Source organism: Schistocerca piceifrons, chromosome 2 (genome assembly GCF_021461385.2).
Source record: "Schistocerca piceifrons isolate TAMUIC-IGC-003096 chromosome 2, iqSchPice1.1, whole genome shotgun sequence".
Lineage (NCBI taxonomy): Eukaryota > Metazoa > Arthropoda > Insecta > Orthoptera > Acrididae > Schistocerca > Schistocerca piceifrons.
The window spans coordinates 580,964,324-580,991,271 of NC_060139.1; the positions used below are offsets into that span (position 1 = coordinate 580,964,324).

Below are 26,948 nucleotides of genomic sequence, written 5' to 3' on the forward strand. Positions count from 1 at the left end.
ATGCCAACCTCTTCATGGGCCGCATGGAGGAGGCTTTCCTGAAGACCCAACAGGTGCTTCCCCTGGCCTGGTATAGGTTTATAGATGACATCTTTGTGGTCTGGACTCATGGTGAAGAAACACTCCTTAACTTCCTCCATAACCTCAACTCCTTTTCGAACCTGAATTTCACCTGGTCCTTCTCCAAAACCCAAGCCACCTTCCTGGATGTTGACCTTCATCTTGTTGAAGCTCACATCCACACCTCTGTCCATATCAAACCCACAAACAAACAACAGTACCTTCACTTTGATAGCTGCCATCCATCCCACATCAAACGCTTCCTTCCCTACGGCCTAGGTATTCGTGGCAAACGTATCTGCTCCAGTGACGAATCCCTCAACAATTACACCAATAACCTAACCAGTGCTTTCCTCTCCCGCAACTATCCTGCAGACCTTGTCCACAAACAGATCTCCCGAGCAATACATTCCTCCCTGTCCAACAACAATGTTCCATGTTCCTATCCCCAGACCACACAGAAGCATCCCCCTTGTCACCCAATATTACCCTGGCCTCGAAAACTTCAACAAATTACTCCGCCAGGGATATGACTTTCTCAAGTCAACCCCTGCAATGAGATCATCCCTTGACAAAATTCTCCCCACACCACCCAGAGTTGCCTTTCGCCGCCCCCCTAACCTCCGTAATATCCTTGTTAAACCCTACAATATTCCCAGACTACCTTCTCTACCCAGCGGTTCCTACCCCTGTAACCGACCCCGCTGCAAAACCTGCCCCATGCATCCCCCCCACAACCACCTACTCCAGCCCCGCTACTGGTAAAACATACACAATTCAAGGCAGGGCCACATGTGAAACTACACATGTCATTTATCAACTGACATGCCTGCACTGCACAGCCTTTTACATCGGTATGACAACAACTAAACTAGCTGAGCGCATGAACGGACACAGACGAACTGTCCGCCTAGGAGATGTCCAATACCCAGTAGTGGAGCATGCCCTCCAGCATAATTCTAGGGACCTAGGAACCTGCTACACTGTATGTGCCATTTGGCTTCTCCCACCCAACACCAGTCCCTCTGAACTGCGGAGATGGGAACTTGCACTCCAACACATCCTTTCATCCCGCCATCCCCCTGGACTGAACCTACGTTAAACCACCTCACTCCCATTTACTCTTCAGTCTTCTCCTCTTTCCCTTTCCTCTTTAGCCATTCACGCATCTTTTCATCCTACATAGTTGTGTTTATCTTTATACTATATACCTCTTTACTTCTGTATGCATCCTATTTGGTTTAAAGGTGGCACAGTACTTACAGTAGAGTATCTTTGGCTTCCCTCTGACAACCATGCCTCCAACCTTGCTACCCTCCCTGTTTTCCTTTCCCTGTTGCTTCATAACCTGGGTTGTGAGTAACTGAATCTACTTTCCCTTCTTCCCCCTGTCTCCTCCCTGATGAAGGAACATTTGTTCCGAAAGCTAGGAACGTAAATTTTTGGTTCTGTTTTTTGTGTATCTATCGGCTGTACTGAGCTGAGGTAAGTACTGGCCAGCCCCTCTATCTCTTTGTTAGAATTTGTTTCACATCTTTATATGAGATTTTCCATTAATCATTTAAAAGCACATCTCTACAGGACAGGTACCCCAAAACCACCGCTGCTCACTCTACAAGATGCCGTAGCTGTGCAGCTACCTTCTACTTGCTCTCCAACATCGACAAACCAAAAAAAATCCTGGATGCCCCAATGTAGTTGGTTATTGTGACTCCACCGACAGAATTTAGGCCCTCACTGACCGACACCTTCAACATATTTCTCAAAATCTAGCCACTGATTTCAAAGATACCAACCACTTCTTTCACGGACACTCCATCATGCCCACCTATTTACCTCTTGGATCCCTACTCGTAACATTTGATGCCCCTTTCCTATACACCAACATCCTTCATGCCTGTAGCCTTGCCACTATCTAACACTACCTCTTCCAATGTACATCAGACTCCAAAAACACCACCCCATACTTTATACCCATTACCAACTATATCCTGGCTCACAACTACTTTTCCTTTGACTGGAAGGTATACAAACAAAGCCATGGTACAGCCATGACAAGAAGAAGAATACAGTGAAGAACATTGCTGCTACTGCACTTGTTGACGAACCATGTGTGTTTCGTGGATGTAGACTGAACCTCAGCATCGACATTAATGATTCCTCTACACATGGCAACGGATGGTTAACTGTAGCCATTGTAAGAGGTGGCACTGGTGTTCCATCTGTTGGTGGCCTGGAGAGTTTCGTCGATAGAGACATTATCGCCTACCGTACATATCACGTGACTGAACATGCAAATAAAGACTTCGGCAAATCTGCATATATGTCTCCATCCTATGCCAACCTGTTAATGGGTCATCCAAAGGAAACCTTCCTAGCCTCCCAAAACTCCCAAACCTTACCTGCTTCAGGTTCATCAATATCTTCATGATCTGGACTCAGGGCCAAGACACCCTATCCTCATTCCTTCAATTCCTCAACATTTTCTCTCCTGTCTACTCCATATGGTCCTCCTCAACCAACTTCTCACATTCCTCTGCTTCTCTGATGGCTCCATCTACACCTGTGTCCACTTTAAGTCCACAAACCATCCATCTACCCATCACTTCCTTTTCCTCTCCTGCCAAGGACTTAGCCTACCCCCACCAGAAGCTGGGCCACCTGTGAAAGCAGGCATGTCATACCAACTCTGCTGCAAACACTGTGCAGTTTTTTTTATGTCGGTATGACTAACAATCAGCTGTCCACCACGAAAGGCCACCACCAAACTGTTGCCAAGAACAGTGGTGATATAATATGCAGCAGAGTACAACATACTAAATTTCAGTGGCTACTTCACAACCCAGGACGTCCAGATACTTCCCCACACAGCCAACTTGTCTGAACTACACAGATGGGGTTACCTCTACAGTACTTCCTCTCTTCCCGTGTAATCATCCTGGATTCAGTCCCAGGTAACCAACCGTTCCGACACCCTCCATCCAACAGTTTCCCCTCCCTCTGTGTTTTCACCACCTTTCATTTCACATTGGCATGTCACCTTCAGCATGTCCGACTCCCCACAAGCCCCTAAAATTGTGCACAATTGCCTAGCCCAATATACCTGCCACTCATCCCTCCCGGATCAAAAATAAGGAGAACTGAAGCTGACAAAGTTCATTTACAGGTAAGTGTACACAAGCCTCCTTGCAGCAGTATCGAAGGACAGGGACGTTTAATCTGATGCGCAAGTATGTTGGCCAGTAACCTAGGAATTCATAGTTCAGTTTGTAAATGGGACCAAAACCCAATTCGGACACTCATACATTCAAGGGTGGCCACAGTTTAACAGAATGTTAATAAAATACTAGAAAAAAGGGACAGACAGACAACAATTATCAGAACTGAATACTTTGTTGTGCTACTGTGACACTTAACTAAACAAGTCATATACTCTTACTCCAATAACCAACATAATCATTTACCATATGTGATTGAATTTGACAAGTTATAACTGCGAGCTTGATCAGCACGCGGATCTCTGTCTTCTGTGACCAGTGCGTGCCTACATCCACTACCCAAGCATATTACGCAGCCTGATTCCAAGCTTCCAGAGTTACGGCTGCATTCGCAGTGGCACCAACGATGGTTGTCAGACACCACAGCCAGAGGTCACCTGATAACTTCGGCTGACAGCCTGATCATAGTGCATCTGATCTCCTCCATCAGTTTTTGGTGGGGTCAAGGAGGTTAGGTTAGAATCTATTATTTGTACGAATTGTGTTAGATTTTGACCTCAAAGGGTTGGATGGATACCACAACACTTCTGTGCATGGAGGCGAGAGCTGTAATGTGGCGTTTGTTATTATAAATATGTCAAATGCATGTAAATGAGCTGTATCTGTCTCGAAAAGAATGTGTGGTAAGTACTGTGCACTTAGTCCTCAGTTACTGGAATTACCAATCAAGTTTTATAAATATATGAGATGAAGGATAAAACACCACGCAACAAAAGTTTAAAACGCTATAAATTTGTGGTGCTACTTTACTTCTCCCACCACCAATTAGTGCCAGAAGGGGCTGCCACCTTCGAAGCTAACATGCTGTAGTTTATGTTTTTCATATTTATACATGTTACAAAAGTATGTAGTTTCAATGATACAACTCATTATGGATCTCTGTAAACCACATAGTTCCAAGTACAGTTTATCATGCTACAGTGGTAGGATATGCAACTTTGCTGTATAAAGTTTCTGCCAATGAGGTTATCAGCACATAATGGATAATTTACATAGCCAAAGTATATATTGTTTATATTATATGCTGCATGGATAAAATGTGTATGTGAATAAGAAAGAATTATTTAATTAATGGAAGTCAGATTTATGGGTTCACAGAAGCTCACTTAATTATATACAAAACGATGAAAATTAATGCAATACTGGTAGTACAGTCAGATAATCAGAAACTTCAATACCCTTTAAACATCTGATCATTGGATTTGAGAAAGGGAGTAAGAATGGTTTTGGTGGCAGTATTATTTCAGATTGAGTGTAGCTCTTAATAAAGGAATCAACTACATACAGAGCCTTTGACTGCACTTACATGAAGCATAGCTGCAAAATTCGGTATACAATAAATTAGTATTCGAGGAGCAAGACTGAAAATATTAACTTTCAAATTAGTCCTTTGGGTATCATAAATAGTTTCTAACACATCACACAAAAACTTCAAAATTGTACTTTTCATAACACGGTAGAGGCCTAAATATTGGAAAGATGTAATTGCCAGATGTCAACTATCAAAGTGACACTTCTAGTGACTTCATTTTTAATGTAAGTATCAATTTTTTTTAACTGAGCTCAAATCACACCTCTACAATACTTGAAATTAGCTTTCATTAACCAAAAGAACTTTTCACCTGTGGGTTTTTGGCTTTACGTGCCACAAGATGATTTGTAGTGACCTTGAAAATCAAGTTTACAAACACTACAATTTGTGATTTTATTTGAAGTTGTGCCGACATATGTCAATTAACCATTAATGACTGTCATCCAACATACACACAAAAGACAAACTGAAAGTTTTGAATAAGAAGCTCTGAGCACCCTAAGCACTGAAATGTGGAAACACACACACTGCATTTGTAAATCATTTCACGTAACAGAATCACCACCCTACTGGCATGAAAATGCCAGTAAGCAGTAATAGCAATTTGTAAGACAACTAATGTCCACCAAGCACAACCCAAAAAACATCCACTAGAGACTCTCTCTAATCATAAAATATGCCATCCTCCTCCCTCGAACAAACTATTTTTTGAATTCATAAATTACAACTAAAATTTCCGATAAAGATTTTGCCTGCTTGTGGTTTCCAACAAACCTGAGATTTTGGTCTACAGACTCCGAACTATATCCTGATGATATTTTTCATCCTTATAACACCATAAACTACTCCTTTGAGTAAACTTACCAGTTTCTCACAATTCACGTTTTGTTTTGTGTCGGCCAGTATGACCAAACAATTGAATTTGAATTGAATTTCACCGACTGTCATCTCAATATGTATGTTCGGCTGATGAGATCGGCTACATTGTGATCGCGGATGTAGAAGCAAACTGATTTGGAAAGATAAGCTGTCATTGGAATCCACTAATACTGGTACTACTGTGACAGCAGCCTAAGTCCTAGTCTGGGACACTGTTTCAATTAATGTACAACCAATACAATGTTTACTTCTCAGAGTAATAGAATTCAAATCTCAGCGAAACCCTTGAGGTTGTGGATAAGACAAACTCACATAGCCTTTGCCTCCTGACACAGCTTTGCTTACACCTTGTGCACTTCCTGGCTGTTTCCAGCCACTGTATTTAAATGAAACTATTTTGTGCGTAATGAAATGTAAATAACACAGCTTCCCATTACAATTATGTTCTCCAAAAAAGACTTGCTACCAAGTTCAAACATTTAATAAAATGCTGTATGTCTTTAGTACTTCAATGGGCACATGAAATTTTCCCTTCTTTACTGAAAAAGTACAAGATTTAAATTCTTCAGAAAACATGAGAAATAAATCTAACACATCATGCTGACATTACAAGTCGTATCCCTTACAGAGGCCATGGAGAAGATTACAACGCAAACATTTCAATATATGATGATATGCTAACGTAAAAAAGCAAGCAATAGAGAAAATGTTTTGTATCACCTCACACATAAAGAAACAACAAAAGTCCACAGTGTGAAAATTCTATCCAAAGCCTCTAACAATACTGAACAACTAATTACATTTCTTCTGCCTCTATTTCTTATACAACCACGCTTTGTGAAAATCATAATTTTTATTTTTGTTAACATAGAAAACACTGAAGCCTCTCTCTGATATTTAAAATACTGTATGACCACTCACACTTCACATTCAGAAGGCCAGTTTCCTTTTCCCCAAAATCCTGTCTCCTCAGAATAACTACTGACACTATTTGTTGTCATTTCCATCCTTCATGGCATTCTACGATTAATAAAAAGGATTCATTCCTATATAACAAATACTACAACTCATCCCTTAAGCAACTAAAACTATGAAGTGAGGCAACAATAGTATGACTGTAACAGACTTCGACAACAACAACCTAACCGGCCACATGTGGATTTTAAGCAACAGTCTCGCAAATGAGAAGATATAGGAAAATGTCATTGGTTTCTAAAGTACAACAATAACATGTACACAGGACGATATGGCACTTATAAATTATAACGACAAAAACAGTTCATTAATGATATCTCAAATATGAATCACCTGTTCTTTTAGAGAGAGCTGGTGGATCCCACTGAGGGACATTTGATATAACAGCCTCCACAGCCTGAGCAGCTGCAATTCTTGTTTCCCATGCAGAACTATGCAAGTAACTGGCAATACGTGCTAACAAATGATGCAGCTCATGGGGGTGAAGCCGCTGGACTTCACCCAGCTGCCGAGCTGCAGCACGGCGTGTCACCGGAGATGATCCAGTCTCCAACAGCACAAACAGCCGATCCAGCCTAAAAATTGCGAGAAAAGTCTTACGAATACAGCTATCATTAAAATACAATAAAAACCACAATATATTATAAATGGAACAATATGAGGCACCTACACTTAATTATATATTAAGACTGCAGACAGAAAACAACTTTTATTCTTTTCTTTTCTTTAGAAAAAAATTAGGATTATTGGTTGGACATGGAGGCAACAAAGCTCTTGTATCCACAATAGGCATTGCTACTGTTACATTTCTTTAAGCGCCATTAATTTTAAAAAATAGCAAACGCAGGCTCCGTCCATCGGCGTATGTTAGGCACTTTTAACTTTACCATCGAGTACTTTCCACATCGTAATCGTACACGTTTCTTTATATATAACTCAGAAGGCGGCTTGGCCACTAACACGTACCTCGAAGTCATCTTTCAGGAATTTGTTTTGATACAGCAGGTACAGTATTCACCTACAAATTAAAAGACGTCATTAATCAAATTAGATTAACAAAACACACAGGACAATTTCTCTTGCAAAGCTGAAGATTTTAGGCCAGGCGATATCAATGTGTTAGAAACTAATGTGCACTCCCATATGGAGGGGTTAAGATCGTAAATAGGTTAATTTGACATTTATTACGATATTCCATTTCTACTGAAATGTCGTTGCTTTTATTTATAGCGAGCTCTACATATCATTTTATTTATACTGAATGGTTCATATCATCTGTCAATAAAGACATAACAAAATCCATACCAAGTATCTTAATGCAGAACACTACTGCTGCACCACAATTCATCTAAAGTACTTACGTTGTCGTTATTAACCCTCAAATCGTATGTGACACACTCATCCTGGCATTTCACTTGAATCTTGAATGTTTTTTATAAAAATAAACAAACAAACAGACAATAACAAATATTTTACTCGGAGAGAAAGGCATCCTACAACACTCAAATTTATACTGACAGCCATATTGCTGATGAGTCCGAATTTATGCCAGTCTTGCTCTCTGATTGGCCGAAAACTAACCAGGCATTTAAAAAATTTTGGTGGTTGTAACCAATCAAAATTGAAACAGCTTCACCACACCCCCGCCTGTTTCGTAAACAACTCATGTTAGAAATGAAAACATCGTGTGGTATTTATCTTAAGGGTTAGTATTCTGCACAGCAGATCACATCGATGGTATGTTTAGTATCATTAGTAATTTAGGTGCTTGCAGTTTCTGATTATGTGTGCGAGTAATAAAAGTGAATAAAGATAACTTGTATACAAAATTAATTTGTTGTGACATCCACGTTACATTGCATTGCACGCATGTTTAAATGGTACGGGAAGTGCCTGTCGAACGAAATTTCACTATTGTGGACAAGTGTTAGATGTGACGAAAATTAGTTGGTCAGCAAAGATCGGGAGGAGCACGTAATATTAGGTGATACGTATTAAAAAACAGTGCAAGGCGTTCGTGTTGAATTTGTGATAGCAGGCGTTTCAAGGAACAGTGTATATTCCGATTAAATCTTGTAAGCTCGAGCTGAAAGGATGGATGATTACGATTTGGTACCCACTGTATTTCATCCGAGAAAACCAATCAACAGAAAAACAAAAGTGAACATAGTTTTCGATCCTAAGGCAAGAAGGTGAGTAAATTAAATCTGAAGAAACTCGTTGTGTTATTTTTTCAAATATGTAATTTCAAGGTTTTTATATCTTAACTATAAATCGTTACTATATTAAATTGTTGCCCTTTGTTGTTGTATAGTTATGAAAGTTTCTGCTCTTTGTTGTTGTATAGTTATGAAAGTTTCCGTACACTGCAGAAAATGTTATACAATTTTAGAACATATGCACATAATACTTGAATAGTCGTAGTGTTATCTTTTTTAAAAATGTCCGTACGTGATTCACAGTTCGTAACTTCTTTTCTTATTCTTATTGTCTAGTTATTAAGTACGATTAATATAATACAAACCACGATTTCTCCAAAATAGCCCAACTTTCTTAAAAAAATCTAACCACATCAGTCAGTCGTTAATTTTATCATTTCACGAGTGTTCCCCAGCTCACTTCTTATAATTACCATATTTTTTTGTGTACTATGTGTGCTCAGCGCTGCATCTTTTTAATTCTAGTATTCTGTTATCTCTAGCTTTTGTTTGTATGTTTCTGCAAATCATTCACACTTTTTATTTTCATTTACAACCTCTTAACACTCTCTAAACTGCCTCCTTGCTACTTCCGTTGCACAGGGGTATTCAACGTTTTTCTGCCTACCACCCACTTTTGTGTGTCTGATAGTATTAAAATTTTTGGACCAACGAACTTTTCCATAGCATTTATAAAGTAGGTACCAGTAAGTACTTAACTTTAAGAAATCTATGAAGCAGAATTATAGCAACTTAAAGAGTATATAAATAATTAATTACCTACCAAATAATTTGTCAAAATTTTATGAAAACGTATTGAAAGTATTTTTAGAACACCTGCCTCATATCATGCCCACAAAGAAAGCTGGAATGCCCACTGATGGGCAGTAGGGTCCAGGTTGACTACCATAGCCACAGACCCTTTTTAAAAAAAAAAAAAGAAGAAGAAGGGGGGAGAGGTGGGTGGGGGAGGAAAACAGCTTTTGCATCTTTTCAATGAAAACAGTTAAGTGAGAGTTACATTTCTAATGTGATTGATTTTTTTATATCACTGCAAATGATGAGCTTTATATGAAAAATCAAGAATAATGGGGGCTAATACCAGTAACTTTGATGGACAGCACTCGCAAGTGGAATCAAATAGAATGACTTGCACTAGGTGGCTGAACTGCCCCAGATGGGGTTTCCTGGCCGATTATGCCTCATGATCTCTCTCTCTCTCTCTCTCTCTCTCTCTCTCTTCAATTAACTTTTTATATATTGAAAAGTATTTATATCTTTGTGAAATGCTTTTAACTTCTCCTTTCTGCCAAAGAGATAGGACTTAAACCAATTGTAGGTAACTCTAAATCCACTATATCGGTGAAATTTTGCAACCTTGTCTGCAGCTCTTGATTCTCATTGACAACAAAGGAATAGGTCCCCCTAGTGCTTTTTTTAGGTACCTAGTACTGATCCTTCTTGAATACCCTAACCAACTGCCTCAGCATGGCTATGATTCTGAATTTGCGTGGTGTAATATTCCTCCCACATGACATGGAATTGATTGTCATTTGCCCCGAGCCTTGGCGTATGGGTCCTATCCCTGTGACAACTTCTGCAGTGAGACTTGTCATATGCATTATCCTACCATTAGTTACACCAACTCTATACTGGGCAAAATATATTTCATCAAAGGAGAAGCCATCTGCAAAACAACTTTTGTCCCCCACAATTCTTTTGTGAGTATGTGACAAGCATAAAGCCTTGAGCCATTTCTGTAGCCCTTCCTTTCCTATACAGCAGCACATTTTCTCTGCCTTGGTCTCAGGAATACCCCTCCCCCCCCCCCCCCCCCCCCAAGGAAATATGGAAGTGTCTGATTCTACCCATCTGTTTTGACCCATGACATCTCCAATATGGCGGAAATGGCTATTCTAAGCGTCTCGAATATGGCTCCTATTATATCACTACATACAAAACATGAAAATATGTATAAATAAGACAATAACATCTCCCTCCAAAAATTCTAACAGGACAACCACAGGAAATTGGGGGTTTTAGGGAGGGGATAAGCTAAATATAACAGTAAAAAAAAAACCACAGTCCCAAAACACAGAAGATGATGAACAAAAAAAAAAATTAGGCTAGAAAAATCTACAGATATCGGACACATCTCTTCACCTGTATAGGTCAATGGCAGCTGACGATACCAAAACACCAACATCTACATTTCCGTTGACCACAGCTGATGGTACCAAAACACCTATACCTACATATAAAAATACAAAAATAGGAATTGGTCAATTCCCTTGGCCTATATAGGTCAACAGTAACTACTGATATGAAAAAACCAACACCTACATCTACAAAAAAACAAAACCAAAACCACAACACCTCAAAAATTAAAAACTCAAACATCCCTACATAAATTACAACACATTCAATACACAACAAATACACAAAACATTACTACTAGAAAAAAATAGACCCAAAAAAACAATTACTTACCATCAACAAATTTTGGCCGGCCAACACACACACAAACAAACAACTCAAACTCCGTGCTGTAATGACGTCACACGCCACAATACCCTTACGTCATCTGTCAAAGCAGACGGGTGGAATTGGACGCTTTATGTTGACCCCTGCCCCCAGTACCTAGTCTGTACCAGAACAGATATTGATCTGTGGATCTGGAAAGGAGGATGAACGAAGTATTCTGTGGCCCACAGTCCAGGTCTCCACCAGTGACTGATTTACATCAAACTGCAAGACAGAGTAACATCAACTAGCAAAGTGTGCAGTGATTCTCTCCCGATTAAAACAGACACCCCGGTGAAAGTGCACTTACAGTGTATGTCGCTATTGCCTTGTGTGCCTATGTTGGTAACCACTCGTGAATGAACTATGGGAACTGAATACGAACAAACATGTAGGTTGTCAGTAATCAGTCAGAATGCTTGTTTGTAATTTCCTATGGTTCGTGATTAAAATTAGGTTGTATTTTGTTGTGTTAGGTTACAATTTACCCGCATGAATAGAATTGTCAGTAAATTCAGAAATAAGATTATTGCAATGACACACATATAAATTGGGCTACGCTACACATCAATCTATTACAGCAATCACATTTTCATGTTGAGATTTGTCAACCAAATTGTAACATTCCTACCAAACCTAGGCTTAGAGTTTGATACAGGTCCATCTGTCATCACATCTAGTTTTTTTCCATTCACATTCCAATGAAGTCTGTTAGCACATCTAGTTTTCTTCCCACTATCCTATCAAAAACAAATATTCTGCCAAAAGAAATTAGATTCGCCAATTCTCATCAGGATATGGTGCCACAAGCACCATAAGTGCACTGTAGCTGGGTTTTATATTCAGTCAAAGTCATAGCTCTTCTGTGAGAATCTTAGTGACATTTCTGTCACCATCACTGTTCACAAGATTCTTAACAAGGGTCAGGCTGTGATTGTCCATCATGACATTACACTGCAGACAGACTGAGAATTGTGTGCAAACCTGGAATAACACGGTGTCCATAATGTCTGCTATATCCAACTGGGACCAAAAGATAAGAGTGACTACTGGTACTGTTATTGTGTCTTTCATAGACAAAATATTACCTGAAGAGGAAAAGGAGTGATACATGTCTGCAATGTAAAGTTGTGCACTCCGCTTCCCATACAGTGCTCTAAATGTTTGCATTTTTGGGCTGACATCTTCACACTTCACAAATTATGGCATCTTGAAGACATTGTACTGATGCTATGCTACGTGAGAACTGTCCTTGGGACTAACTGCTAATAGTTATCAGCTGCAGAGAGTGACAGTGCCTTTTTGTTTCGGATTGCACCAGTTTCAAGAAGAAAAGGAAGATGAAGGAACACAAAACCTACGACTCTTTTACATTTTGAAAATATGAATGCTATCTCTCCAGACAATAAGCTTTGCAAACATGATATCTGAGCAGATGTATATAGCAAGGAGAAGAGGTCCACATCTCCCATCTTGAAGGCCCTACTGACTCTCTGAATATGTCTTTCCCCTAGTCAACAGGATCCTCTCCCCTCAGTTCCCACTATAGCAGCAATGACTTCAGTTCCCAGACTCCAATTAGAAAAGAGTTACACTCATCTGGCACTTCCTAACAGAAGTCCCTTCCTCTGGGTCTACATAGCAGACTACCTCTGCTCACAGCTCAGTGTCGGCCAGTTGTTGATCGATACATGGGCTGTAGGCCACAGAGTAGTTCACTCATCCTCCTTTCCAGATACACACTTGAGTATCCCCGAACCAGAATCAGAATACAAATAAAGAAAAAAGACAACAAGAAAACAACAATTTAGGATGGATTTGGCAGCCTCAGTCACCATTTACATGGGGCTCTCAAAGCCAGATCTCGTAAACCAGTTTCTCAATACCGCTTTCGGGTAGTCATGTACACACTTCAAAATTGATTCCGGAAATCTGCTTCTAGATGCCAGTTTCACAACTGATTTTCACTCCCATGTAAATGCAACTGGTTTTAAAATGAGCTTGGGTTGTCAAATTCATCTTGTTTTCAAAATATGGACTTATTGTGCAGTGAAGGAGAAGCAGAAGTATTAGACTGAGGATGAAGCTATCTACCTGTAATATTTAAATGATGAAAAATAACGATTGTATTGACTGAGTCAGATACTGGATCAGCTATTTTCAGACACCGTATTTAAGTGGGCTAGCAAATCTGCTTCAGACCTTAACGTGCTAACACAACAGTGAAAGACTGTTTCCGAAGTTTGTTTTTCGTCTTTTGGAAGAGGTTGCATGCAGATGTTGTGAGTGGCACCAGACAGCCACCCCCCACCCTTTCTTCCCCCAAAAATACCTTCTTTTCTTTACTGCAGTTTCTTCCCCCTTCATCTTTATTTCCCTGCTCACCATATCTTTGCACACTGTCAAAAATTTGGCTTTCACTTAGGTCTTACCTTGGCTTATCATAATGGACCCTTACATCATCTCCTCCCATTTTTAATTTCTTTTGATCCCTACTCAGGTTCCCCCCCCATGAACCATGGACCTTGCCGTTGGTGGGGAGGCTTGCGTGCCTCAGCGATACAGATAGCCGTACCGTAGGTGCAACCACAACGGAGGGGTATCTGTTGAGAGGCCAGACAAACGTGTGGTTCCTGAAGAGGGGCAGCAGCCTTTTCAGTAGTTGCAAGGGCAACAGTCTGGATGATTGACTGATCTGGCCTTGTAACAATAACCAAAACGGCCTTGCTGTGCTGGTACTGCGAACGGCTGAAAGCAAGGGAAAACTACAGCCGTAATTTTTCCCGAGGGCATGCAGCTTTACTGTATGATTACATGATGATGGCGTCCTCTTGGGTAAAATATTCCGGAGGTAAAATAGTCCCCCATTCGGATCTCCGGGCAGGGACTACTCAAGAGGATGTCGTTATCAGGAGAAAGAAAACTGGCGTTCTACGGATCGGAGCGTGGAATGTCAGATCCCTTAATCGGGCAGGTAGGTTAGAAAATTTAAAAAGGGAAATGGATAGGTTGAAGTTAGATATAGTGGGAATTAGTGAAGTTCGGTGGCAGGAGGAACAAGACTTCTGGTCAGGTGACTACAGGGTTATAAACACAAAATCAAATAGGGGTAATGCAGGAGTAGGTTTAATAATGAATAGGAAAATAGGAATGCGGGTAAGCTACTACAAACAGCATAGTGAACGCATTATTGTGGCCAAGATAGATACGAAGCCCACGCCTACTACAGTAGTACAAGTTTATATGCCAACTAGCTCTGCAGATGACGAAGAAATTGAAGAAATGTATGATGAAATAAAAGAAATTATTCAGATTGTGAAGGGAGACGAAAATTTAATAGTCATGGGTGACTGGAATTCGAGTGTAGGAAAAGGGAGAGAAGGAAACATAGTAGGTGAATATGGATTGGGGGACAGAAATGAAAGAGGAAGCCGCCTGGTCGAATTTTGCACAGAGCACAACATAATCATAACTAACACTTGGTTTAAGAATCATGAAAGAAGGTTGTATACATGGAAGAACCCTGGAGATACTAAAAGGTTTTTCATACTCTACCTAATACATAACCTATGTTCTTGGACATTGCACCAGTGCAGATGGTGGTGAGTGGAGCCATTGGAGCATGATTGACTACTCCAGCCTCTTCACTGCCTGTTGCTCCTGGGGTATTGTACAGGAGAATTGTAATGGGTATTACTGCCACTTGCCTGAACAATGACAACTACTATCATTCTATTCTGAACTCTGTAGCCATGTCTATATCACCCTGCCTGTGTCGCCATGCTGAAATGCTTCTATCTGGTAATCACTATCCTGAGCTCAATTTCTATTATGCTTTCTGTAGGAACTATGCCAACCAGGAACATCCATGGGTTTCTGGATGTTCATTCACTGAAATGTCTAAAATGACAGGATGCCTCTCCTCACACAATTGGAGGTTGTGACTGTGTGGGTTCAAACAAACGTTGATATCATTTTTTACAATATTTAGCTGATGCTGAGTTGCTTAATGTGTTACAGCAACTATCCCCTGCCCCTCTCTCCCTCTCCCCCCCCCCCCCCCCTCCCCTGTGTTGTGGTTTTTCAGGTGCATAACACCATGTAGAGAAGTTCCAGAAAATATGGTAGTGGTCTCCTCATCAAACAGTTACTTAATGATTTTGAATTATTTTATCTCTGTGGCAGATATGCTATCTGTGTCAGTGCAGCACATGGCTCGATCTAGGCCATTGACTTAACACTTCGTGTGCCCAACTTCACTGCCTAATTACAGTAGGCTGTACATAATGATCTGCGGGACAGTGACATCTTCCCTCTGGTTCTGACACTCCAGTTCTACTGTCCTCCAAACTGACTGACTTGTCGGTCATTCCAGATGGCAAACCAACAGGTTTACAATGTGAGTGTCACATTTATTTTTGCCCCATCTGGACCTATCAACAATGCTTTTCTATGTATAACAACTGTAATTACCAGTACCACTGATGTTCTCCAAGGGCCCATACCATCAAGCGTCTGTTACGTGGTGGACTAAGGAAACTGCAGTGACAATCCAAGCTGCCAGCAAGTTCTTCAAAGATTCAAATGACACCCCGTATAATTTTCAAACGGCTCCAAGCAGGAAAGATTGCTGGGAACAGTACATCAGCTACCTGGGAATGCATTTCACCTTCTCTCAGGTGTGGGTCAAGCTTTGCAGATTACTTGGCCATTAGTAGCCACCAACTATTCCCAGCCTTCAATTGCATGGTGGTATTTTCGCTGATCCACCTGTTGTTGCGCAACATGTGATCCACTTTTTGTAGTGCTGTCAGTGAATGCCTCTTACCCTCCCGCCTTCCATGCATGTAAGCGAAGGACAGCACACTGCTCAGAGCCATATAATGAGCCATTTACAGAATAAGCACTTCTTTGTGGCCTTGACATGTCATATGAGATGGCTCCAGACCATGCCTTGATCTGTAATGAAATTATGCGACACCTGAATGAGGATCATAAAAATTATATGCTCAAAGTTTTTAAATATATCTGGCTTACTGAAGAATTCTCCCCACGGTTTCAGAATGGTATCATTATCTCGATCTTTAAGCCTGTTGAGGACCCAACTTCCATTCCAACCAATCGACCTTGTGGGCAGTGTAAATGGCTTGAGAGGATAGTGACCTATTCATTCTACTAGGTTCTTGAGTTCCAAGGTCTTTCATCCATTGACCAGTGTAGTTTCTGGGAGGGCTCATCCACAACCAATCACAAGGTCAGATTGGAAATGACAATAAGACTAGCATCTACTGAATGCCACAATCTTATTGCAATTTTCTTCAATTTATGTAATGCCTATGACACCACTACCTTGTGCCACAATATCTTGACCATACTCCATGGTGTAGGATTTTGTGACACCTTACTGACATTTATCTAAAACTACTTGTATAATTAATTGTTCGGGGTTAGACTTGGAGCACACTCCAGCTCCCCAAATTTGCAGAAGAATAGTGTACCCTGGGTCATTCTTTTCATGTAGCTATCAGCAGAGAATGTTTTGTTGATGTCAAACTTACCTGAAATATAAATCTGTTGGTCATAACTAGTTGTTTTCCTTCCTCCACCTTTTACTAGTATTTTCTCTCTCAACATTTCTCTTAGTAGTCCCATAACTTTCCTTTAGATATATCTACATGTTTCATCACATCACGGCCTGTCCTAATCCATTCCCATCCTGCTCCTCTCTTCATATATCTTCCATACCAACCACACCAGCTGTAATCCTTAGTCACCGCATTCATGCTGCAATTGGGAGGGGGGGATGGCTGTGTGTTTATGGTTGTTAGCTCTGTTTATATGAAAGAAAATGATGCTGTGTGTTTTCTGCACACCTGTTTACCGCTCACTACCTCTTCTATTTTTTGCATATCAATCGATCTTCATACACATATATATTCCTTCCTATATTTTTTAGTACTGACTTCACTAATTCCTTTTTTGTAGGATAGTTAGTTTTTTTATGCAATTAGTGTGTTTGCTGTGCATGTCTGTATGTATATGGGAAAAATAATTGTTGTTCTTATTTATATGCATATGCTCATAGTCAGGCAGGTTTTGCACATTTAGTAAGCACTAGTTTGATGCAGCTGTACATGATGCTCTATCCTGTGCAAGCCTCTTCATCTCTGAGTGAGTAACTACTGCACCCTACATCCTTCTGAAACTGCTTACTATATTCATCTCTTGGTCTCCCTCTGCAAGTTTTACCCCAGAGACTTCCATCCAGTGCTAAATTGGTGATCCCTGGATGCCTCAGAATATGTCCCACCAACTGATTCCTTCTTCTAGTCAGGTTGTATCACAAATTTCTCTTCTCTCCAGTTATGTTCAGTATCTCCTCATTAGTTACATTATCTACCCATCTAATCTTAAGTATTCTTCTGTAGCACCACATTTCAAAAGCTTCTATTCTCTTCTTTTCTAAACTGTTTATCGTCTGTGTTTCACTTCACCCCATACAAATACATTCAGAAAGGACTTCTTGGCACTTAACTCTATACTTGATGTTAACAAATTTCTCTTCTTCAGAAGCACTTTTCTTGCTATCACCAATCTACATTTTATATCCTCCCTACTTCTGCCATCATTTGCTGCCAAAATAGCAGAACTCATCTGCTCCTTTAAGTATCTCAGTTCCTAATCTGATTCCCTGAGCATCGCCTGATTTAACTCCACTGTGTTCCATTATTCTGTTTTTGCTTTTGCTGATGTTCCTCCTTCCAAGACACTGTCCATTCCTTTCAAGTGCTCTTCCAAGTCCTTTGCTGTCTCTGATATAATTACAATGTCATCGGCAGCCCTCAATGTTTTTATTTTTTTTATTTCTTCTCCCTGAATTTTAATTCCTCCAATTTTTTCTTTTGTTTCCTTTACTGCTCGCTGAACATACAGATTGAATAACATCAGGTGCAGGCTACAACTCTTTCTCACTCCATTCCCAACCCCTGCTGCACTTTTGTTCCCCTTGACTCGTGTACCAGCCATCTGGTTTCTGTACAAATTGTAAATAGCCGTTTTCTCCCTGTGTTTTACCCCTGCCATGTTTAGTATTTGAAAGAGAGTATTCCAGTCAATGTTGTCAGTGCTATAAGTGTAGGTTTGCTTTTCCTTGACCTATCTTCCGTGAGAAGTTGTAGGATCAGTATTATCTTGTGTATTCCTACATTTCTCCAGAATCCAAACTGATCTTCCCCGACTGAGGTTGGCTTCTACAAATTTTTCCATTCTTCTGTAAAGCATTCATGTTAGTATTTTGCAACTATGATGTATTAAACTGACAGTTCAGTAATTTTCACACCTGTTAACACTTGCTTTCTTTGGAATTGGAATTATTATATTCTTCTTGAAGTCTGAGGGTATTTTGTCTGTTTCACACATCTTGCTCATCAGATGGAAGAGTTTTGTCACGGCAGGCTCTCCCAAGGCTATCAGTAGGTCTAAGAGAATGTTGTCTACTCCCAGGGCCATGTTTCAAATGTTTCAACTTAGATCTTTCAGTGCTCTGTCAAATTCTTCATGCAGTATCATATCTTCCATTTCATCTTCATCTACATGCCCTTCCATTTCCATAATATTGCCCTCAAGTACGTCTCCCTTGTATAGACCCTCCATATACTCCTTCCATCTTTCTGCTTTTCCTCCTTTGCTTAGAACTGGTTTTCCATCTGAGCTCTTGATATTCATACAAGTGGTTCTCTTTTCTCCAAAGGTCTCTTTCATTTTCCTGTAGGTATCACCTATCTTACCCTTAGTGATAGATTCTTCTACATCCTTACATTGTCCTCTAGCCTTTCCTGCTTAGCCATTTTGCACGTCTAGTTGATTTCATTTTTTAGATGTTTGAATTCCCATTCTCCTGCTTGCATTTTTATATTTTTTCCTTCTTTCAATTAAATTAAATATATCTTGTGTTACCCAAGGATTTCTACTAGTCCTCGTCTTTTTAGCTACTTGTCCTCTGCTGCCTTCACTATTTCATATCTCAAAGCTATCCATTTTTCTTCTACTAGATTCCTTTCCCCTGTTCTTGCCAATCAGTCCCTAATGCTCCCTCTGAAACTCTCTGCAACCTGTGGTTCTTTTAGTTTATCCAGGTCCCACCTCCTTAAATTCCTGCATTTTTGCAGTTTCTTCAATTTTAATCTGCAGTTCATAACCAGTAACTTGTGCCCAGAGTCCACATCTGCCCCTGCAAATATCTTACAATTTAAAACCTGGTTCTGAAATCTTTGTTTTACCATTGTATAATCAATGTGAAACCTTACAGTATCTCCAGGTCTCTTCCATGTTTACAACCTTCTCTCATGATTCTTAATCCACGTGTTAGCTATGATTAAGCTTGTTTAATATTTGTATCTCCTACATCTTACATCATTCGCATTGCTAATACAGACTTGTTTAGGCACTTCAACAATTCTGTGGTATGCCCTTCCCAACTGAATTTACTATGGAGTTGTAATTCGAGATATTTAACACTGTGAACCTCTTCTATCTGCATGTCTACATATGTTATACACATGCTGGAAGAAAATCTGTCACAGATTCTGAACTGCATGTAGTGAGTCTTTCCTAAGTTTAATGACAGTGAATTAGCTTTAAACCACTTATTGATGTCAGTGAAAATTTGATTAGCAGCTATTTCTAAATCTGTACTTGACTTGCCACTTATTGCAATGTTTGTATTATCTACAAACAAAACAGAATTAGCATCTGGCAATGTAACAGATGAGAGATTATTAATGTACACAAGGTAATGTACACAAGAAAAAGCAACAGACCAAAGATGGAACCTTGAGGAACACCACATGTAATTAATTTCCAGTCAGATGAAGACTGATTGCTTACTCGACAGGTATTTCGCAACAACACCCTTTGTTTCCTGTTAGACAGATAAGATCCAAACCATTTTGCAGCATTGCCAGTGACACCATAATTCTAATTTACTTAAGAGAATGCTGTCGTTCACACAGTCAAAGGCTTTTGACAGGTCACAGAAAATGCCAGTAGCCTCTAATTTATTATCTTAATGAATCAAGTACATTCTCACTGTAAGTGTAAATAGTTTTATCTATATCAGAACCCTGTTGGTTAGGTAAGATTCAAACCATTCTAATTTACTTATGAGAACATTGTGATTCACATGCTCAAAGGCTTTTGATGAGTCACAGAAAATGCTAGTAACCTCTAATCTGTTACCTAATGAATTAAGCACATTCTCACTGTACATTTAAATTGCCTTCACTATATCGGAACTCTTAAGGAAACCAAACTGTGACATGGACAATATGTTATTTGCATTCAAAAAGATTTCTGGCTTGCAGCCGGTTGTCGTTAGCTTCCATCCGTGATATTTCGACAGGACAACTGCAGCTATATATTGTGGAACGGAGGGCGTCTTGGTCAGTCTTCAATGGCTCACCTGAGGATGACTGGCAGTTGTCCAGTGAAAATATCATGGATGGAAGCTAACGACGACTGGCTGCAAGCCCAAAATCTTTTTGAATATTTAGTTCGCCGGGAAAATTTTACATTTCACATGTTATTTGCAGTCTGATGCTTAAGAAGGCTGTTGTGTTCAAACACAATTTTTGTTGTGTTCAAACATAACCTTTTCAGGATATTTTTGAAAAAGCTAGCAAAAGTGAAATTGGTCGACAGTTTGACAGTATCTATTTATCCCCCTTCTTGTAAAGAGGCTTAACTTCAGCATATTTTTGCAAGTCTGGAAATGTTCTGCTTATAAGAGATTAATTACACAAATAACTTAAGATAGAATTCAGCTCAAATGAACACTCTTTGGTTAAACTTTGTTGATATATTATCATAACCAGTAGAGTACTTTGATTTTAAGGATTTTATGATGGATGCCTCTTCTTTGGGAGAAGTGAGTGTCATTTCCATTTCAACTGTATCTGTCTTCGCTATATCCCATACAGTTTTCACTTTGTTGCCTGATGTAACTATCTTTTTTCTCATAATAAAACTACTTTGATTTCTGGTTTACCCGCTTCAATATTTTGCAGCATTCTTTGTAATGCATTACAGTGCTAACATCAGAGTTGTTCCTAGATAGTAGATACAGTTTCCTTTTTGTCCCACATGATACCTTTATTCCTTATGTAATCCATGGTTTAAGTTACCTTTAGGGAAAACAATTTTCAAATGAGGAAATAACTTCATTAATGAATGCCATTTGTGTTAGATGTATTGTAAACATCTGTCCAGTTAAATTCAGCAGCCACTATTTCCTTGTGTGGGTGTGGGTGGATGTTTTTTTTTTCCAGTGAGAGATGGGACAACAGAGCTTCCAGATTTTTTATGAGCAGGTTAGTTTCCTGAAGGCGCTCTGTATGTACTTATTATTATGAAGGACTTATTGTGAAATACTACTTCTGCTGCACGAGCTGCTCTGAGCAAACTTTATTAGTATCAGCACTCTTGAAACTAAACAGTTTTTGACAAGTAATTTGAAATTATGAATACATTACTTCTCTTCATGTAAAGCTTTATAAAATGTAGGGTATTCTGTACACTTAAAATTGAGAGTAGATTCTTGATTGAATACAGCTGCAAAACATCTTATATGGAGAAGTATTTCATATTAGATTTTGAACAATCAGGTATTTTATAAAGCTAATACAGTGCTTGAAACTGATTTTGTGCAATAGATTTTGTGTGCAAATGTAAAATATCTGGAATCCTGCAGAGAATATTTGCATAACATTTTGATTTTTTTCCAGGGAATTTCTGACTGGGTTCCATAAAAGAAAGCTGCAGCGCCAGAAACAGGCTCAAGAGGAGCTGCAGCAGATGTTGAAGGAAGAAAGGAAAACCTTGAAACAAGAGGTACCATTACTGAAATTGTTATAAGACTGCACTATTTGTTCATGTTTCTTTACTTCAGCATTCCTTAGGTTAAAATTAGCAGAGGTTTGAAGTGTGCTGTCAAATGGACCACTATGTGCTTTGGATATTGCTATACTTTGCAAACAAATGATGATGTGAGACTGGAGTGACATTAGTTCAATTATTGTTGGTAGTTCCCAGAGTTCTGGAAATATCCCCCAGGCTGTGGCTAAGCCATGTCTCCGCAATATCCTTTCTTTCAGGAATGCTAGTCCTGCAAGGTTCGCAGGAGAGCTTCTGTTAAGTTTGGAAGGTAGGAGACGAGGTACTGGCAGAAGTAAAACTGTGAGGACGGGGCGTGAGTCGTGCTTGGATAGCTCAGTTGGTAGAGCACTTGGCCCGCGAAAGGCAAAGGTCCCGAGTTCAAGTCTCGGTCTGGCACACAGTCTTACTCTGCCAGGAAGTTTCATTATTGGTAGTTGTCTGTTGTATTGTAGTGGTGCATTTTAGTGTTCTGAGGGATAAGTCATCATTTTGCACAATATATTTAAGTAATTTTATGCATGCAAGCTAATTGTAAGTATATTATTGCTCTGAGAGAAAAACGAAGCACAGGTGTGCTTTTTTAGGTTCTTTAGTTGCCTGGTTCCCTTCTCTTCCATGTACCTCTCTCTAATAAACCACGCTCAAAAAAATATGAAGAATTAGTAAATTGTGTTTCTCCCTTTGATAATAATGTTTTTTTCCTCAGGCTAAAGAATCCTACAAAAAGCTTGTTGCTTCACATCGGACAATACCAGAATTGGAAAACCTTCTGGAAAAACATTATGAAGTGGAAAATCATTGTGTCAATGTAGTTGAACTATCAGCTTCGGATCTGGCAAAGAAGAACAATTGGATTGGTGTTAACAAGGTATGAAGTGCTGTAGCTATTGTTAATTACACCCACATTTGTGAAAACAGCAACATCATGAGGGAACAATCAAAAATAAACTTGTGGAGTGAAAGAATGCTAACATTTGCTAATAGAATGGAACAATGAATATGTGCGCGCAAACTCAGCAGTGTGCTGTAAGAAATTACCCTCATCATTTAACTGCAAACTGTGCAGTTCCTATCACTTACTGATCTTTTAAAGATTTTTACCCTCAGACACAAATTATGCTTAACTACAGTCAGTTAAAATTTAGCATTTGGAGAGAGTGAAAGAGCACAGTTGAAAGACTTCAGAAAAATGTGTTACAATACTTTTTCCGCCTTATCAGAGGACCAGAAAAAAAAATTAAACATAAGTGATCAACATCATATTTGATTGAGATTGATTAAATCTATTTTTTGTCGTGTGTACTGTGTGCTAGCAATCTGAAATTATTCCCGAAAATCTCAGAAATTTCAATACAGCCATTTGTGAAATAACCTTAAGTAGGATGTGATTTATTGGGACAAGAAATCACTGTAGATTTGTTATTTTAATTGTGTTGAAGAAAGAGCACCAGTCAAATCCTTCAATAGAAGTTATTAGTAAGATAAATAAAATTTCCTTCATAAGCCCTATTGAGATATCAGTTTCTTCCATTCTGCACACTTTGTGAGAATCTCCAATTTATCTCATTTCCAGTACCTTTTATTTCCTGACCTTCCTGAATGTCCAATGCTATGCACACAAATCAGTAGTCTACAGCTTTTTTCTAGAGCCTTCCCTAGAATTTCACAAGTGCAAATGAACCTTTCTTTAAATTGTCAATACTTCATTCTTCAGGGCTGCGCATCATATTTACTCACACTGGCTGATACCTCATCCACCTCAGACTCTTCAGTGTGCATATATCTACTAGGCCTGAAGAAAGCAACTTTTGTTGCACTTGGTGTCATACAAATAAATTTTATACCATGACCACTAGAGCCTGAGAACCTATGGACTGAAGTGAAATTGTGTGTTGTCTCCAAGAATAACAGTAATATCCTTCAGATGCTAAGCATGTGGGACAAAATATCCTTCAAACCTGTCCGTAAATCGTACAGTGCAGGTATTTGTTTCACGGCTGGTATTTGTTTCATGATCATTAGGCCGTGTTCCAAGGCATATTTGTCTGCCTAACATTTAGTCTTCCAAGGTTGGAGACATCATCAGAGGCTTTAACGACTTGGAAAGCAGTTACAATGTCAGACAAGCTCAGTAAGTTGAACTGTTTATGTGTATCCACGCAGTGGTCAGTTTGTGACACCATCTAACCGTTACCTAAGATATGGAGCTGTGCCAGTGCGCATTCCAAAGCTTGTAGTTGGGAAAAGTTGGCACTTAATGCTTTATTTAGCACTAAGATCTATAACTTGTCTAATTTCTGCACAGCTTCCTTTCTGTTTGCACTATTGACTGTCCAACCTACGGGATTGCCACACACTTGGCTACTTCAAGAAATTACCAAACTATCAGTTTAACTAATCATGGTTGCAACGTAGAGAAAGTTTTTGACAGTGTTGACTGTAAATACTCCCTTTGAGACTGTGAAGGGAGCAGTGGTGAAATACAGGGAACAAAACATTATTTACTACTCTGTACAGAAACCAGACTGCAGTTACAGAGTCGCGAGCAGCATGAAAGGGAAACAGACTGATTTGATGCAGCTCTACATGCTACTATATCCTGTGCTAGCTTCTTTATCTCAGAGTAGCTGCTACATTCTTCTGAATCTGCTTAGTGTATTCATGTCTTGGTCTCCCTCTATGGCGTTTACCCTCTGTACGTCCCTCCAATACTAAATTGGTGATCTCTTGATGCCTCAGAATGTGTCCTACCAACCAATCCCTTCTTCTAGTCAAATTGTGCCACATATTCCTCTTCTCCTCCATTCTGTTCAGTACCTCCTCATTAGTTACGTAATCTACCTATCTAACGTTCAGCATTCTTCTGTATCACCACATTTCAAGAGCTATTCTCTTCTTGTCTAGACTGTTTATTGTCCATGTTTCACTTCTATACATGGTTACACTCCACACAAATAATTTCAGAAAAGACATCTGCTGCTTAAATCTATACTCAGTGTTAACAATTTTCTCCTCTTCAGAAAGGCTTACCTTGCTAACACCAGTCTACATTTTATATCCTCTCTACTTTGACCATCACCAGTTATTTTGCTGCCCCAACAGCAAAACTTATCTACTACTTTAAGTGTTTCATTTCCTAATCTAATTTCCTCACCATCACTTGATTTAATTAGACCATTGTCATCGTTTTGCTTTTGTTGATGTTCATCTTATATCCTCCTTTCAAGACACTGTTCATTCCATTCAACTGTTCTTCCAAATTCTTTGCTGTTTCTGACAGAATTACAATGTCATCAGCGAACTTCAATGTTTTTATTTCTTCTCTCTAGATTTTAATTACTGCTCGAAATTTTTCCTTTATTTCCATTACTGCTTGCTCATGTTACAGATTGAATAACATCAGGGATATGTCACAACCCTGTCTCACTCCCTTCTCAACCACTGCTTCCCTTTGGTGCCCTCAATGTTATAACTGCCATCTGGTTTCTGTACAAATTGTAAATACCATTTTCTCCCTGTATTTTACCCCTGCAATTCAGAATTTGAATGAGAGTATTCCAGTCAACAATGTCAAAAGCTTTATCTAAAATCTACAGATGCCATAAATATAGATTTGCCTTTCCTTAAAATTAGATACCTTCAAAAAGCAGGAGTGATCAAAGTGTTATTGGACCGGTCTAAAAGAATCTGTGAACTACGGTACTTGGGGAATGAGCTCGGTCGTTTAAGAACTGCCTTCAGAAGAAATGGCTACTCCGACAAAGGGGTAAATAGGGCACTATACCCTAAAAGAACTGGAGCTTCTGGTGGGGGGGAAAAACAACTAAAGGGAACATTTTCTTCCCATTTGTAGAAACAATCACATATTGGATCATTAGAGTACCCTGAAGACACGGTATTGACACAGTGTTTAAACAAAAAGAAAGGTGCATGAACATTTGAACATGGCAAAGGACCTAAGTGTGCTGATTGCCACAGCAGGAGTGTATAAAATCCCTTGCATATGCAGTCAAGTGTACATAGGAAGTACAAAAAACAATATTAACACTCTCCTTAAGGAACACAGGAGCACATGCAGTATGGGCAGAATGGATTAATCAACAGTAGCAGGTCTTGCACTGGAACCAGGAAGACAACAGTTTCATTTCTCCAATACAACGGTTGTATCGAGACCCATCATTACTATGCTAGGATGTGCAGAGAAGGCATAGAAGTTAAAAAACACAAAAGCAACATCAACAGGAAATAAGAAAGGTTGATATTGTACAAGTGATTAGCCTTAGTTCTAAATAAATCAAACATTGCCAACTCTTACCCATTAAAGTTTCGCAACATGTCAGTGTGACTCGACAATCTTAAGCAGTGGTCTGGTGATGTCATAAACTGACTGTTGTGTGTGCACATACAAACAGTTCAGCTTGCTGAGCTTATTTCAGTTGTAACTGCATTCTGTGTAATTATAGCCTCTGATGATTTATCCACCATGGAAGATGAAACATTAGGCAGAGAAATATGCCTTGGATCAAGGCCTAATCCCCAGAAAACAAAAATTACCAAATACGCAATCCGTAAGTGTTACCAAATAAGTCTGTGTGAAGTACGACTTTGTAAGAGTCCCAGCAGCATAGTGTGGTTTGTTGCAGCAGGGTTGGGCTTTGTGGCCATTTTCTACCCAGAGCTTCAGAATATGCCCAGCTTGGTGTATCACCTAGGGAGGAAGCAAGTTGTCGGCAGCTGACCTACAAGTAATTGTATTTGTTCCGGACTTGGAGTGACAGCAAATCTTTTCAC

The 26,948-nt window shown here is 39.5% G+C and overlaps 2 protein-coding genes across 2 annotated transcripts in view; one reads left to right on the plus strand and one right to left on the minus strand.

Moving 5' to 3' along the window:
* LOC124774960 (TATA-binding protein-associated factor 172) overlaps window positions 1-7,992 on the minus strand; it is a 307,412-nt gene extending 299,420 nt beyond the window's left edge. Inside the window, exons 1-3 of the mRNA XM_047249684.1 lie at window positions 7,866-7,992; window positions 7,471-7,522; window positions 6,838-7,079 (exon numbers count right to left, since the gene is read on the minus strand). Of these exons, the coding sequence (XP_047105640.1) occupies window positions 6,838-7,079; window positions 7,471-7,481 (253 nt within the window). The 5' untranslated portion in view covers window positions 7,482-7,522; window positions 7,866-7,992. The remainder of the gene's footprint in view (window positions 1-6,837; window positions 7,080-7,470; window positions 7,523-7,865) is intronic.
* Window positions 7,993-8,215: 223 nt separating this feature from the next.
* The window catches only part of LOC124777783 (ribosomal RNA-processing protein 17), a 48,264-nt gene continuing 29,531 nt past the window's right edge, over window positions 8,216-26,948 (plus strand). The window contains exons 1-3 of the mRNA XM_047253294.1: window positions 8,216-8,696; window positions 22,007-22,112; window positions 22,864-23,025. Of these exons, the coding sequence (XP_047109250.1) occupies window positions 8,599-8,696; window positions 22,007-22,112; window positions 22,864-23,025 (366 nt within the window). The 5' untranslated portion in view covers window positions 8,216-8,598. The remainder of the gene's footprint in view (window positions 8,697-22,006; window positions 22,113-22,863; window positions 23,026-26,948) is intronic.